A 14,555-nucleotide genomic window follows, 5' to 3' on the forward strand; every position below is an offset into this window, starting at 1 on the left:
GAAGTCCTATTTATCACAGGGGACTGGAATGTGAAAGTAGGAAGTCAAGAGATAACTGGAGTAACAGGTAAGTTTGGTCTTAGAGTATAAAATGAAGCAGGGCAAAGGCTAATAGAATTCTGCCAAGGGAACTCACTGGTCATAGCAAACACGCTTTTTCAACAACACAAGAGATGACTTTACACATGGACATCATCAAATGGTCAATACTGAAATCAGATTGATTATATTATTTGTAGCAGAAGATGGAGAAGCTGTATACAGTCAGCAAAAACAAGACCTGAAGTTGACTGTGGCTTAGATCATCAGCTCTTTATAGCACAATTCAAGCTTAAACTAAAGAAAGAAGGGAAATTCATGAGGCCAGTCAGGTACAACTTAAATCAAATCCCGTGAATATACGGTGGAGGTGACAACAGATTCAAGGGATCAGATCTAGTAAACAGAGTGCCTAAAGAACTATGGACAGAGGTTCGTAACAGTGTACAGGAGGCAACAAACAAAATCATCCCAAAGAAAAAGTAATGTGAGAAGGTTACAGTGGTTGTCTGAGGAGGCTTTACAAATAGCTGAGGAAAGAAGAGCAGCAAAAAGCAAAGGAGAAAGGGAAAGGTATACCAACACTAAATGCAGACTTCCAGAGAATAGCAGGGGGAGACAAGAAGGCCTTTTTCAACAAACAGTGTAAAGAAACAGAGGAGAAAACAAACAGGGAAAGACTTGAGATCTCTTCAAGAAAACTGGAGATATCAAATGTACATTTCATCCAAAGATGGGCACAATAAAGGACAGAAATGGTAAAGATCTAATAGAAGCAAAAGAGATCAAGAAAAGATGGCAAGAATACACAAAAGAATCGTTTAAAAAAGGCCTTCAGTTCAGTTCAGTTCAGTCACTCAGTCAAGTCTGACTCTTTGCGACCCCATGAATCGCAGCATGCCAGGCCTCCCTGTTCATCACCATCTCCCAGAGTTCACTCAGACTCACGTCCATCGAGTCAGTGATGCCATCCAGCCATCTCATCCTCTGTCGTCCCCTTCTCCTCCTGTCCCCAATCCCTCCCAGCATCTGAGTCTTTTCCAATGAGTCAACTCTTTGCATGAGGTGGCCAAAGTACTGGACTTTCAGCTTTAGCATCATTCCTTCCAAAGAAATCCCAGGGTTGATCTCCTTCAGAATGGACTGGTTAGATCTCCTTGCAGTCCAAGGGACTCTCAAGAGTCTTCTCCAACACCACAGTTCAAAAGCATCAATTCTTCGGTGCTCAGCCTTCTTCACAGTCCAACTCTCACATCTATACATGACCACAGGAAAAACCATAGCCTTGACTAGACGGACCTTAGTCAGCAAAGTAATGTCTCTGCTTTTGAATATGCTATCTAGGTTGGTCATAACTTAATGACCCTGATAACCACGATGGTTTGGTCACTCACCCAGAGCCAGAAATTCTGGAGTAGGAAGTTAAGAGGGCCTTAGGAAGCACTGCTGCCAATAAAGCAAATGGAGGTGATGGAATTCCAGCAGGCTATTTAAAATCCTAAAAGATGACATTATTAAAGTGTTACACTCAATATGTCAGTAATTTCAGAAAACCCAGAAGTGGTCACAGGACTGGAAAGTTCAATCTTCATCCCAGTTCCCAAGAAGAGCACTACTAAAGGATGTTCAAACTACCAGACAATTGCACTCATCTCCCATACTAATAAGGTTATGCTCAAAATCCCTCAAGCTAGGCTTCAGCATTATGCGCACCAAGAATGTTCAGTTGTTCAAACTAGGTTTAGGAAAGGCAGAGGAACCAGAGATCAAATTGTCAACATTCACTGTATCATAGAGAAAGGAAGAGAATTCCAGAAAAATATCTACTTCTGTTTCATTGACTATGCTAACACCTTTGATTGGTGTGGATCATTAAGAAACTGTGGAAACTCTTAAGGAGATGGGAATACGAGACCATCTTACCTGTCTCCTGAGAAACCTGTTTGCGGGTCAAGAAGCAATTGTTAGAACCTTATATGGAACAACTGACTGGTTCAAAATTGAGAAAGGAGTATGACAAGGCTGCTTATTTAACTTATACACAGAGCACATCAAGTGAAATGCTGGGATGGATGAGTTACAAGCTGGAATCAAGATTGCCAAGAGAAATATCAACAATCTCAGATATGTAGATACCACTTTAATGGCAGAAAGTGAGGAGGTACTAGAAAGGTCTCCTGATGAGGGTGAAAGAATCGAGTGAAAAAGCTGGCTTAGAACTCAATATTAAGAAAACTAAGATCATGGCATCCAGTCCCATCACTTCATGGCAAACAGAAGGGAAAAACATGGATGCAGTGACAGATTTCCTCCTCTTGGGCTCTAAGACTGCTGCAGATGGTGACTGCAGCCATGAAATCAGAAGACGATTGCTTTTTGGCAGGAAAGCTATGACAAACCTAGACAGTGTATTAAAAAGCAAAGACATCACCTTGCCGACAAAGGTCTGTACAGTCAAAGCTATGGTCTTTCCAGCAGTCACGTACGGATGTGAGAGATGTATTATAAAGAAGGCTGAGTGCCGAAAAATTGATGCCTTCAAATTACGGTGCTGGAGAAGACTCTTGAGAGTCCCTCGGACTGCAAGGAGATCCAACCAGTCAATCCTAAAGGAAATCAACCCTGAATATTCATTGGAAGGAGTGATGCTGAAGCTGAAGATCCAATACTCTGGCCACCTGATACAAAGAGACGACTCATTAGAAAAGACCCTGATGCTGGGCAGGAGCAAAAGGGGGCGACAGAGGATGAGGTTGGATGGCATCACTGATTCAATGGGCATGAACTTGAGCAAACTCTGAGAGATAGGGAGGGACAGGGAACCCTGGCGTGCTGCAGTACACGGGGTCACAAGTGCTGGACACAACTTTGCAACTGAACAAAAACAACAAACACAACAACAATAAAAGTAAAATCCACAAACCCAGGGTGCCAGCTGTCACAGTGCCCTTCAGCTGGAAATATACCCTTCACTGCCCTGCTCAAGACCCTGGAGCTGGACAGTGCACACATAATGCATGCCTAAGACGAAGAACTCCCCTACTGTGAGGTTTGTCTTACAGCACACCTATGTACCGAAACTTTTTTCTGAGCATTTGTGTACGTGTATGTGCAGACACAGAGCAAAACCAACAGGTGCCATATTCCACAGAATACAGCAGCTACAGACATGAAGAAAAATGACAAATTCTTGCAACTAATCTATGTTTTTAGGCACAGCACCTAAACGCTACAGGCCTTAATTTTCTTTTGAAACATGACAGACCATAAGGTCATATCCCTCCACATATTTAATTATCTCATCATGAATCCTTAAAATCAAATTTTCCCCAGATTTTTATGATGTTTATCTCAGATGTTTATTTATTTTGTGCACAAAACCAAAAGGTTCTGCTTAGGTTATTCAACAATGATTTCATTTATAATGTTACTTTCTTTTTACTGCACCAAATACTTAATGTATCTACTTAATGTCTCTTCATGACTTCTGTAAGTCTCCTAAGTTCTAGAAGACTGGTGAAGCAGAGAACAGCAATGCTCTTTAATAACTCAATAAAAACAATCCTACAGACATCAAGATTAACTGAACTGAGCTGCAATAAAATAAGGTCAAACTGAATGTTACTAATATACAGTTTGTAACATCATCACCACATCATACCTGTTTATATTTCTGGAGTGGTTTCCTTTCATGCAATTTTTTATCTATATATTTCTTATTTGTTAAAGGTATTCCATATTTAGCAGCAGGCTTTGTAATTTTCTGAGCAGACACAATAGAAGCCAAGCTTTGTCCTGAAGCTGGTCTTTTAGCTACATGAGAAGATAATACGAAGAATTATTTTCAGAGTTCTTAGTGTTAAATCTTCAATTTCAAAATTCTTCAACACAGAACATTTCATGTTCATAATCACTGACAGCGTTCAGTTTGAGATTCTCCACTAAACATCTCCTTCACTCCTTACCACGTGTCAATGCCTTCATAGTGACTATTTTACACTAAAGCCACTTTCTGAAAGAAGCAAGAAGCGACACTCCTCTAAGATATTGAAATTTCTCATACAGAAAAAGCACACCCCTAAAACTGATGGTGGATGATGATTGTACACGTCTGTGAATATACTAAAGCACACTGAATCGCTGACTTTAAATGGGTGAACTAAATAAATAAATGGGTGAAATGAATTTTATGTGGGTTACATTTCAATAAAGATGTTAAAAATAAATTTATAAAGAACTTTCCATACCTTAGAAATTACTCTCAAAATCAGAACATAAACTTCAAGAGCAACTGTTAAACAATAATTCCCTCACTATGAGAATTAATATTTGCTTCTTATATAGTCCGAGTAATGCCTACACCTACAGACCCAGTGAAAAACAGGTACTTCAAAAGAATCACTATAGCTTAGGGTCCCAGGAAACGAGTACATTTATGCACTGCACGTAGGAGTAGAAACTGGTCAAAATGTTCAGAGAACAACATCTATCAAGAACAATGTTTACAGGGGCTCTGTATCAATCTAGAGGGGTGGGATGGGGAGGGAGGTGGGAGGGAGATCTAAGAGGGAGGGGATATATGTCTACCTATGGCTGATTTCCCTGGTGGTTCAGACGGTAAAGTGTCTGTCTACAATGCGGGAGACCTGGGTTTGATCCCTGGGTTGGGAAGATCCCCTGGAGAAGGAAATGGCAACCCACTCCAGCACTCTTGCCTGGAAAATCCCATGGACGGAGGAGCCTGATAGGCTATAGTCCATGGGGTTGCAAAGAGTCGGACACGACTGAGCGACTTCATTTCACATGGCTGATTCGTGTTGAGGTTTGAAAGAAAACAACAAAATTCTGTAAAGCAATTATACTTCAATTAAAAACTAAATTTAAAAAAGGACAATGTTTATTAATTGATGTCAAAAAACTAATGAGAGAACCACAAAAATATATACACATTCGCATTATATATCAATATTAAACTCTACTGAAGCCTGGACAGGGTTTAGTCTTAGAACAATGACAAACTGAAGATAAACTGTTAAGACTGATGTAATGAAAATGGAAGTCTACACTTCACATTCCTCAAAGAGACTGCTGCTGCGATGTCGCTTCAGTCGTGTCCGACTCTGTGCGACCCCATAGACGGCAGCCCACCAGGCTCCCTTGTCCCTGGGATTCTCCGGGCAAGAATACTAAAGTGGGTTGCCAGTTCCTTCTCCAATGCATACATGGATGCTAAGTCGCTTCAGTCGTGTCCGACTCTGTGTGACCCCATAGACGGCAGCCCACTAGGCTCCCCTGTCCACGGGATTTGCCAGGCAAGAATACTGGAGTGGGTTGCCATTTCCTTCTCCCTCAAAGGGACAAAGGGAGGTCAAAGAGTCCCAGCTGCATTAAGGAAAGTGAAAGTGAAATCACTCAGTTGTGTCCGACTTTTTGCGACCCCACGGACTGCAGCCTACCAGGCTCCTCCATCCATGGGATTTTCCAGGCAAGAGTACTGGATTGGGTTGCCATTAGGCCTCCTTGAAGTCCTTTCTTCACTGACTCCCTCTCCCTGCTCAGCCCTACTCTCCACCCAGTCTGCCCTCCACCCCAGGGTTACACCCTGTGTGAGAACCACGTGATTGATCTCTGCCAACCAGCATGCTTCTTCTTTAGGAGGAGAAAGGAGAAAAAATTTAACTAGACGTTTACAAGGAAATACTACCATTAAACTCTGTTCTTCAATGAATATTTAACTGCATTAGAAAATGATCAAGATATAATATTGTGAATTAAAAAAAAGTCTTTATAATACAACCCTAATTTCTAATCATTATGCATCTGTTATCACTGAAATATATATACCAAATAAATGTATTAAGAGTAGGATAATTTTTATTTTCTTCTTTTTGATTTTTATAATGACATATTACACAATTTAGTAAATGCTTATAAAAATAAAAGCAACATTAGCCATTTGACTGGCAGTTTATATTCACAATTGAAGTGTGTAGAAGATCTGAGAAACTGATAGAGTATATTACAGTAAGTTTTTCTAAACACATACTTCAACTGTATTGTGACAGCAATTAGGAACTGTGAGGAAAAAAATTTTGCCTCTGAGAACTGTAAGCTTCTTTTCAAAGACAGATACATAGCCACACCACTGGAACCTGGCTACATATATTAACATAACCACATGCGTGCCAGAAAAGGAGCAAGAGGCACCAAAGCACAAACAGGAGGGGTCCCAGGAGACTACAGGAACAGTACCCTGAACCCCTCAGAGAAGAAGGAGGGCTACTTAGCTCTCATCTGGCTTCTGAGTATGCCCCATTTCAGAGATGCGCCTCGCAGGAGGAGGACGCTTCCTGCCAAGAGGGGAGTCCACAAGGGGCTTGACAACTCCTACGTTAGCACCTTGAGTCACACACTCCTCTGGCCAGCTCCTCCCACTAGGGAATCCCGCTCCATTGCCTGGGAGGCTCACCCACTGGGAAGACTGTGCTGACCCAGGGATTCCTGTCTGTGACAAGGAGGCTTTGATGAAGATGTGACTTCTCATGAGACAAGAGCGCCAGGAGGGACATGCTGCCCTGCCTTGTGTCTGTCTTATGAATATGGTTCCCACTAGGCTGATCGCCAGGATGGCCAGCTTCTGTTGGCTCAGAGGATGAGCCCCATGGTGTTTAAGTAGAGCTGACATATCTGGCCTTCCCAAGAGCACATTGCCACTCCATGTCCAGCTGCTATGGGCTTAAGTTTTATGATAGGGGATTCATTTTTATTAATATTTATACTCACAATGGAGTAAGACATGCAAAGCATTATGCTTAAAAAACCAGAATCTTCAAGTCTTAATAACTTCCATGGATTTCAGAAATCCATCTGAAATCACTCCATGGGGAAAAAATGATTTCCCTCTCACAAAGATATATACATAAACAATACATAACCACACTGACAATCCAACAAATACTCCACTGCTGCTGGCCCATATTTAAAAGAATAACTATCCTTGCTAAGGTGTCTGACTTCACACCGATTTACTTTTAAAATATTTTACAATACTAAATGTTTCTTAAAGAAAATTATTTTACATAAAGATCTGCACTGGAGCTTCCCTGGTGGTATAGAACTTAAGAATCTGCCTGTCAGTGCAGGGGACATGGGTTTTATCTGTGGTCGGGGAAGATTCTACACACTTCGGGGCAACTAAGCCCATGCTCCACAAATACTGCTGCAACTAAAGCCAGTGAAGACCCAGTACAATCAAAAATTTAAAAAAATAATAAATTTTTTAAGAAGGATTTGCACTTAGGGAATTTTATAACATTTCTTCACTATTCTCAGAATATGAGCTGAACACCTGAATAAGAAAGAAGATTTCAAAATAGAATTCATTTAAATGAAGGCAAATAATAAATGGAAACTTTGTTATTAACTCATCACATATCATAAAAAAATTTTAGATTCATTTCCTCTGGATTAGATTTATCATACAACTACCCCAACTTATTGTATCTACAAATATCTCCAATATAATTAGTATAATCAAACACAGTACTGTGTCCACAAACACAGGAAAGGATTCATGTTAAATTCTACTTACGTGGTAGAGGTTGTGCTCCAAACTTGGAAAATGTTTTTAGACAAAATTCTTCTGCAATAAGCTTAAATTGAAAGAGGTGGGGGGGGGGGCAGTTAGAAAAGATGTGAAATTTTCAAATTAAAAAATAACTAGCCATTAATCAGAATACATTTTTTTTCTTTTTCAGTCACAATTATGCTGCCAAATAAACTGTACTAAAATCTAAACTGTCCGTTCATCATATTTCTCTTATATTAATTTCTTCCCAGTCTTACCAACTTATTTATAATTTCTCTGGACAAGCTTTCTTCTGGAATTAATCAAATGCAGATATATAGCAGAAAAATCATAAGAAGAGCAGAACATTTTTGGTGAAGAGTGAAATCTAAGTGTTAGGTACATAAGAAGATACCATGTATTTACTAAGGATGTCTGTCAAATACTTGTTACTAGTAGCCATCACCTGCCCTCTTTTCTTTCCATATTACATATTCTGTGTATATCAGGCTTGAGTATTTTCTTTTGTTGCTGGCTAGTTGAATTCCTGACTCATTGGAAAGGACCCTGATGCTGGGAAAGACTGAAGGCGGGAGGAGAAGGGGACGACAGAGGATGAGATGGTTGTATAGCATCACCGACTCAAAGGACATGAGTTTGAGTAAGCTCCAGGAGTCAGTGGTGGACAGGGAGGCCTGGCGTGCTGCAGTCCACGGGGTCACCAAGAGTCGGACATTACTGAGTGACTGAACTGAACGGAGTTGAATTCCAGTGCTTCAGCCTTGAGACTATATGTCTGTCCTAACTGTTGGTATGGGAGAAAAGAAACTCAGAGAGACTGACTGAAGTCATTCTTTCTTCTCTAGCAGCTGTCAAAAACAATAGCACACTGCACCATAAATCTGTGCTTGAAAATGTTATTTGTAACAAAGGAGTCTTGTGAGACACCCACACTTCAGATATTGTAGCTATGTCCTATATTAGTGGCCTTTAACTGCCAAATTTTAACTGTCTTTCTTGCTTACTAATGTATTCTCTTGGTAGTAACAGTTAAATCCACATATCTGTTTCCTGAAGATTATTTGCTCATATGGATATTCTGTTAAAAGTCAGAGGATATATGATACTCCCCTCTTGTCTCATGAACATTTAAATTAATAAAATTATGATTTTGGTAGACATGATTCATAGAACAGTTTAACAGTGATCATTTAAATCAACAAAGGTCACAGAAATTATATAAAATAATTCCACTTTCAGGTGTGCAAGGAGCCAGCGTGAGGAATCCCACCCGTGACAAGGTCATGTGGCAGAGGCCTGATGGGCAAGGCGAGTCAAGCCTCAGGGTTTCCCCCTGGTATTTTCTGAGCATGTACCCCCAAAATAAGAATCTGCCTGCCTTATTGTACTGTGCTTTCCCACTCTTCTGACACACTCTGGAAAAAGTTAACTCAGGGCTTTAGTCTTCTGCATTTAAAAGGGATGTTTCAGTTCAAACCCCCTCTGATAACTCTCTAGCTTGCCTAACAGGTTCCCCTGGACTTTTTACAGCTTGTGAATTGCTTGCAGCCCCTCAACCGTGAGAGGCACAAAGCTTAAAAACATCTTAAAGATACAGAGACTTTTCTAAAGAGCTAAAAATCATATTGGTGACGGGTTTTCACTGTTGACTCAATGACTGCTGCCAGGCCTCCATATTCTTTACCTTTTAGGCAACTGGGAGGATATTAATCAATGCAATCGGGATACGGAAAAAGGTATATAGTAGTTTTGATGTTACCAACATTAGACTTTTGAGTTAATTACTTTTCTTTTGTTATAAATCACTGTACTCCTCTTACTTCTTATAAATTGCTGTATCTTTGCTATGTAAGAATGTGACTTTATTTAGTGCTTTCTGAGAGTGGCACCAGACTTTGGGAAGATCAACACAAATAAGTCTTCTGGTTGACAAACCCTTATCAGAAAAAAGGCTGTAAAATGTTAATTGGCCCTTTTGGTCGGAAGATGATGCAAATCACCTAAGACTTGTGTATACACACAACTAGGTATGCGGAGAGAAAAGCCTGGTTTTGATAAGAGACTGGGCTGCTAACGCTGCATAATTTTGTATTACCCATTGATCTCTATGTACAATCAAAAAGGTATAAAAGGCCTTTCTAGACAATAGAGGCCAGGCAAGTCATTGGAAGGACTGGTTTCCCCCGTGTCTCCTCTTTACTCTATTTTCTGGCTGAATTCCCATCTGGGGCGTGGAGGCTCGCCATGTCTACTTACTTGCCCCGGCTTCTAAGAGCCGCGTGAAAGGGAGCCCAAGACGGGGCACCTTTCGATATTCAAGTGGACGCCAGTGGCCTAACGTAGATGGTGCAAGCTCCTTGTCTGGAACGTTACTGGCTTTCCATGTAAACCAAGTTATTCAGCCTCTTTTCTCCACTAAATTTTGCTACTACAGTATTTCTTCCTAATCTACTCTTATATTTCTAATTAAATAAATAAATAAGTTTTTCCTCGCCTACGCCGTTCACGCTCCAAATTACCCTGGATCCACCGGGGCTGGACCCTGGCACAGGTGACCATACTTATATACTAACTGACTTTAGATTTTTGATAAATCGTGTTCAATTAAAATTCAGCTCAACAAGTATTTATTATACACCTGCATGCAAGTAGTAGAGGAGGAATCATGAGTCAGCAATCTATTATATATACATGCCCACACACAGTGGTTTGAAATCATCTTCTACTGGAGAAAAAGCAATTATAAAGATAATATACTTATATTAGCATAGTAAAGTGATATATTGATAATCTTAACATATATTGAGTATACTGAATACTTAATAAGTATTAGACACTAAGCACTTCACAAGCATTATCATTTTTGACTCTGGTAACCACTTCAAGGCATTATTAATTAGATACATTTATAATCCCATTGTTCACAGGTGAGGAAAGGGAGGCAGACAAATGTTGAATAGTCTTACCGTTAGAAACCCAAGAAGACAGAGAATATAGAAAGATGGATACCAGGGGCCAGGGTGAGGTGGAGGGGAGGTACTGATCAATGGGAATAGACTCAGTTTTTTAAGAGGAAGAGAGACCTGGAAATGGATGAGGTGATGGGTGCATAGCACTATGAATGCATTTAATTGTACACTCAAAATTCGTGATATTAATAAATTTTATCTTGTATCTATTTTACCAGAATTAAAAAAACAAAACTAGAAAACAAAACAAGAGAAACTGAAGAGACAGAGGAATAACTTTGTGGTATTTTGACTAGGAAATACATACTTGGTCAGCACTCAGTTCCTGGCACACAGCTCCTAAAATCCTTGAAATTTCCTCAGTGGGAAGCACATAAAGGTGCCTTTTGTTGTTCAAAACAAGCCCGTTTGTTTGAGACACACCAAAATTTGTTAATGAGATGACATTTGGAAAGCATTTAAGGATGGAAGCTGGCTGCCAGGGAAACCAACTCCCTGATTAGAGGGTTAAAAGTTCCAATGTCACTGCCCTCCCCTAACCAGGAGAGGAAAGGGGCTGGAACCAATCACTAAGGACCAAAGATTTACTGATCATGCCTACTAATGAAGACTCCATAAAAAACTAGGGAAAGGTTAAGAGAGCTTCTGAATTGGCAAACATTCAAGGGGGGATCCCAGTTCCTGCACTTAGGATGACTCCAGACCTCACCATTATGTGCTTTTTTTCCTGGCTGTTCACCTACATGCTTTATAATAAACTGGTGAATGGAAGTAAATTTCAAGTCTTGTGAGCTGCTCCAGCAAGCATATCAATGGAACCAGAGGCAGGGGTCACGGGAACCTGACACATAAACCAGATGGTCAGAAGCACAGGTGACAACCTGCCCTTACAAATGGCTTCTGAAGTGGGAGTGGTCCTGTGGGAGAGACTGAGCCCTTGAACTGTAGGATCTGATGCCACATCCGGGTACACAGGGTCCGGACTGAACTGAATTCTGCCCGATGTATAAAAACTGCTACACACACGGTAATGAGAGGTGTCAGAAGTTCTGCAGCAAGTGTTAAGAGGAAACAGAGGAGGAATGCAAAAGCACAGCTGGAAAGCAAACCGGAAGGGGAAGGGCAGCAGGAAAACAGAAAGGACAGTGACTCCAGCACAGCTGGGAAAGGCACGCACCCCCCAGGGCTGCAAAGAGCTCTCTTCCAAACAAAAGAGGCCACGCCCCAGCCAAGCTCCACAAGCCTCCTGCTCAATTAAACCACAAAATGAAAAAATACAAAACCATACCTGAGGGGAGAGAAACTTTTCAATGCGTTTGGCTATAAAACCTTTCTCCAATATGGAGTTGACTGATGGTCTATCCCTAGGATTTCTTTTAAATAACTGAGAGAGTAAACTGCGGAGATCGTAAGAATAATGCAAAGACACAGGCGGAAAAGATCCAGATATTATCTTCAGTACCAGGTTTTTCATATTGCCAGCTTCAAACTAAAATTGAGAAAATAAATGAAACAGGAAACATAAGTTGAAAATGTGAGTATCAACAATGAGAAATAGTTTTTCCTATTAACAAACAACAGAACTGCAACCCTCTTTCCAATATTTTAATCAGCAAATGCTCTCCAGAGCAAGATTCACTTGGTTATTTACAAACACATTTAAAAGAAAACACCAGTTCTCATGAAATGGTATAACCTGCTCTAAGATTAACTTTTACATATTCAACAAACTGAAAGATGGAATACAGGTACTAATCAGAGTAAAGGGTTTATAAAAGGTAACAATAACCAAGGTGGTAAAACAAGCAAACCTGGGGGTCTTCATTTAAGATCTGCCTCCCTGTGCCCCTGGTGTAGCAACTAGAATAGGAAATTTACTAGAGAACTAAGTCTTTGGGGAAAATGTAATAAATAAAGGTATTAATTAATTTCCTTTTATACACTGCTCATTATTATTATTTTTAAATGTGTGATGCTCCCAAAAGCCACATGGAGTCAGCAATGTGGCAAGGATTCCAAAGGGGAATATAAACCTTATCAATAGAAACATGTATTTTAGGATTAAATACAATATAAACTCTAACTGAAGTGGGGGGAAAAAAGGTGGGCAGTTTAAAATCTAAAAGGACAATTTCATTTTGAAAGTAAAATTAAGCTTTTGAGATCTCAGTTAAAATGGTATAGAACAGCTGTACACTTATGTTAATATATACAATTAAGAAAACAATTCCCTGGTCAGAAACTAAGATCCCATAGTGGCAGGGTGCAGCCAAAAAAATAATAATAATAAATAAAAATATATGGATTTAAACCTAAATCACTGTATGTCACAGAAAAACTGACCAATTTCTTAAAATGCAGATCTGATATCCACCAGGTCATATCACTTTGGCAATCTATGCTCTTTTCCTTAAGAAAAATAAAATCTTAAGGCAATAAAATGGAAGACAACGCAACCATGAAAAAACACAGCAAAAAAAAAAAATACTCAATATCAGGCAATAAAGATAGGCTATAAAAGTGCTTATACAACACAACAAAACTTATGAGGGAAAAAAAACAAAAATGGAACTCATTTTATAAATTATTCTAGAAGAAAGTCTAGAAAGAAACAATTTGCAAGCAGACATTACTGACACTTTTGATATTTATTCACTTTCCTTATGGTTTTATTTATTCCCTTAAGTTTTCTGTAATAAATATATTACTGTTTAATCAGTAGAGGAAGCATTTTTAAAAAGCAAGACTTTAATATGGAAAATGATTAAAACTGAACCTACTTAGAACAAGAACTTCCCCTTTCTGGTAAATTATGTGCCACCTAAAAAGTGAAAATTTTAAAATACTCTGAATTAAAGACTACTTGCCAGTAAAATCATCTCTCCATAAATATGCTGAAAACTGTTCTTTAGATAATTTCAATTCTAAAGTCAAATAATTTGGATGTTTTGAGAAAAATTGCTAAAATGAAATTAATAGTCTGTTAAGCCAAAATATCAAATTCATTATGCAAGTTTAACATTAAAAAGATAGCAGATTTGTCTTTAGAAATAATTTTCTAGAATGAAGTATGATATATGATATTATAACAACATATATAACCATGCATATGTGATACATGCACATATGTTAAGGGGAAATTGATTTACATTTACACGTCAGAAAATACTGAGAAATTTACAAACCAGCAGAGAAGAGTTAATTCCTATGAGTTCTTTTAAACAAATATTATAGGTATTTTTTGATATAATTTGTAAAATATTTCACAAACTTCTACTTACTGCATGTTTAAGTGTGCACATCTCATAAAGGACACACCCCAGAGCCCAAATATCACTAGAAAACAGAAAAATGAGAGATCTTCTCTAAGAATCAGAAATTACTTTAAAAGTTTTCACTTTAAGAAGACAAAGCAGCTTGAAAATATTCTGCAAAAATACGGGTTCCATAAAACGTGTTCTTTCAAACTTAAAATTTCAACCGTAACTAAATGAGGAAAGCAGTTATCCCAGATTAGAAAAGTAAGTTGCCTAAATAATTACTTTAAGTGTCATTAACAAAACAATATTTAAACAAAATCAGTAAATTTCAGGTATTTCAGTTTCTTATTTTACAAAAAAATAAAAATGCTTTATTTAATCATTTTCAAAATACAATTTCTTAAATAGTATAAAGTAATGAAGAAAATATTAATTTACTAAAAGTAAATCTGAAACAAATCTGTGACAACCAACTAAAAAATGTTAAAGAGTAAATACATTAATTTATTTTCTAATTTCAAGACTCAGTTACACTATCATCTTTATCCACAGTCTCTTCTGCTCTTTTATCTTAAATAAACAGATATTTTTATAACTAAAAGACTATTTCTATTTTTAAGAGAAAAAAAAAAACCCTCACAATTCAGAGCTACAAGTCAAAAAAAGCAAAAACCACTGCTCTTGGAAGCTGAATGTACT

At 38.6% G+C, this 14,555-nt stretch overlaps 1 protein-coding gene across 9 annotated transcripts in view; it reads right to left on the minus strand.

Annotated features, from left to right (window-relative positions):
• NEK1 (NIMA related kinase 1) overlaps window positions 1-14,555 on the minus strand; it is a 147,662-nt gene that overhangs the window by 93,394 nt on the left and 39,713 nt on the right. For all 9 annotated transcript variants that reach the window (XM_018051797.1, XM_018051800.1, XM_018051799.1 and 6 more), the window contains 4 exons: window positions 13,878-13,932; window positions 11,885-12,085; window positions 7,631-7,691; window positions 3,701-3,852 (listed from right to left, as the gene is read on the minus strand). In XM_018051797.1, coding sequence (XP_017907286.1) covers window positions 3,701-3,852; window positions 7,631-7,691; window positions 11,885-12,085; window positions 13,878-13,932 — 469 coding nt within the window. The remainder of the gene's footprint in view (window positions 1-3,700; window positions 3,853-7,630; window positions 7,692-11,884; window positions 12,086-13,877; window positions 13,933-14,555) is intronic.

The sequence above is a fragment of the Capra hircus genome, chromosome 8 (genome assembly GCF_001704415.2).
Source record: "Capra hircus breed San Clemente chromosome 8, ASM170441v1, whole genome shotgun sequence".
NCBI classification, from domain to species: Eukaryota; Metazoa; Chordata; class Mammalia; order Artiodactyla; family Bovidae; genus Capra; species Capra hircus.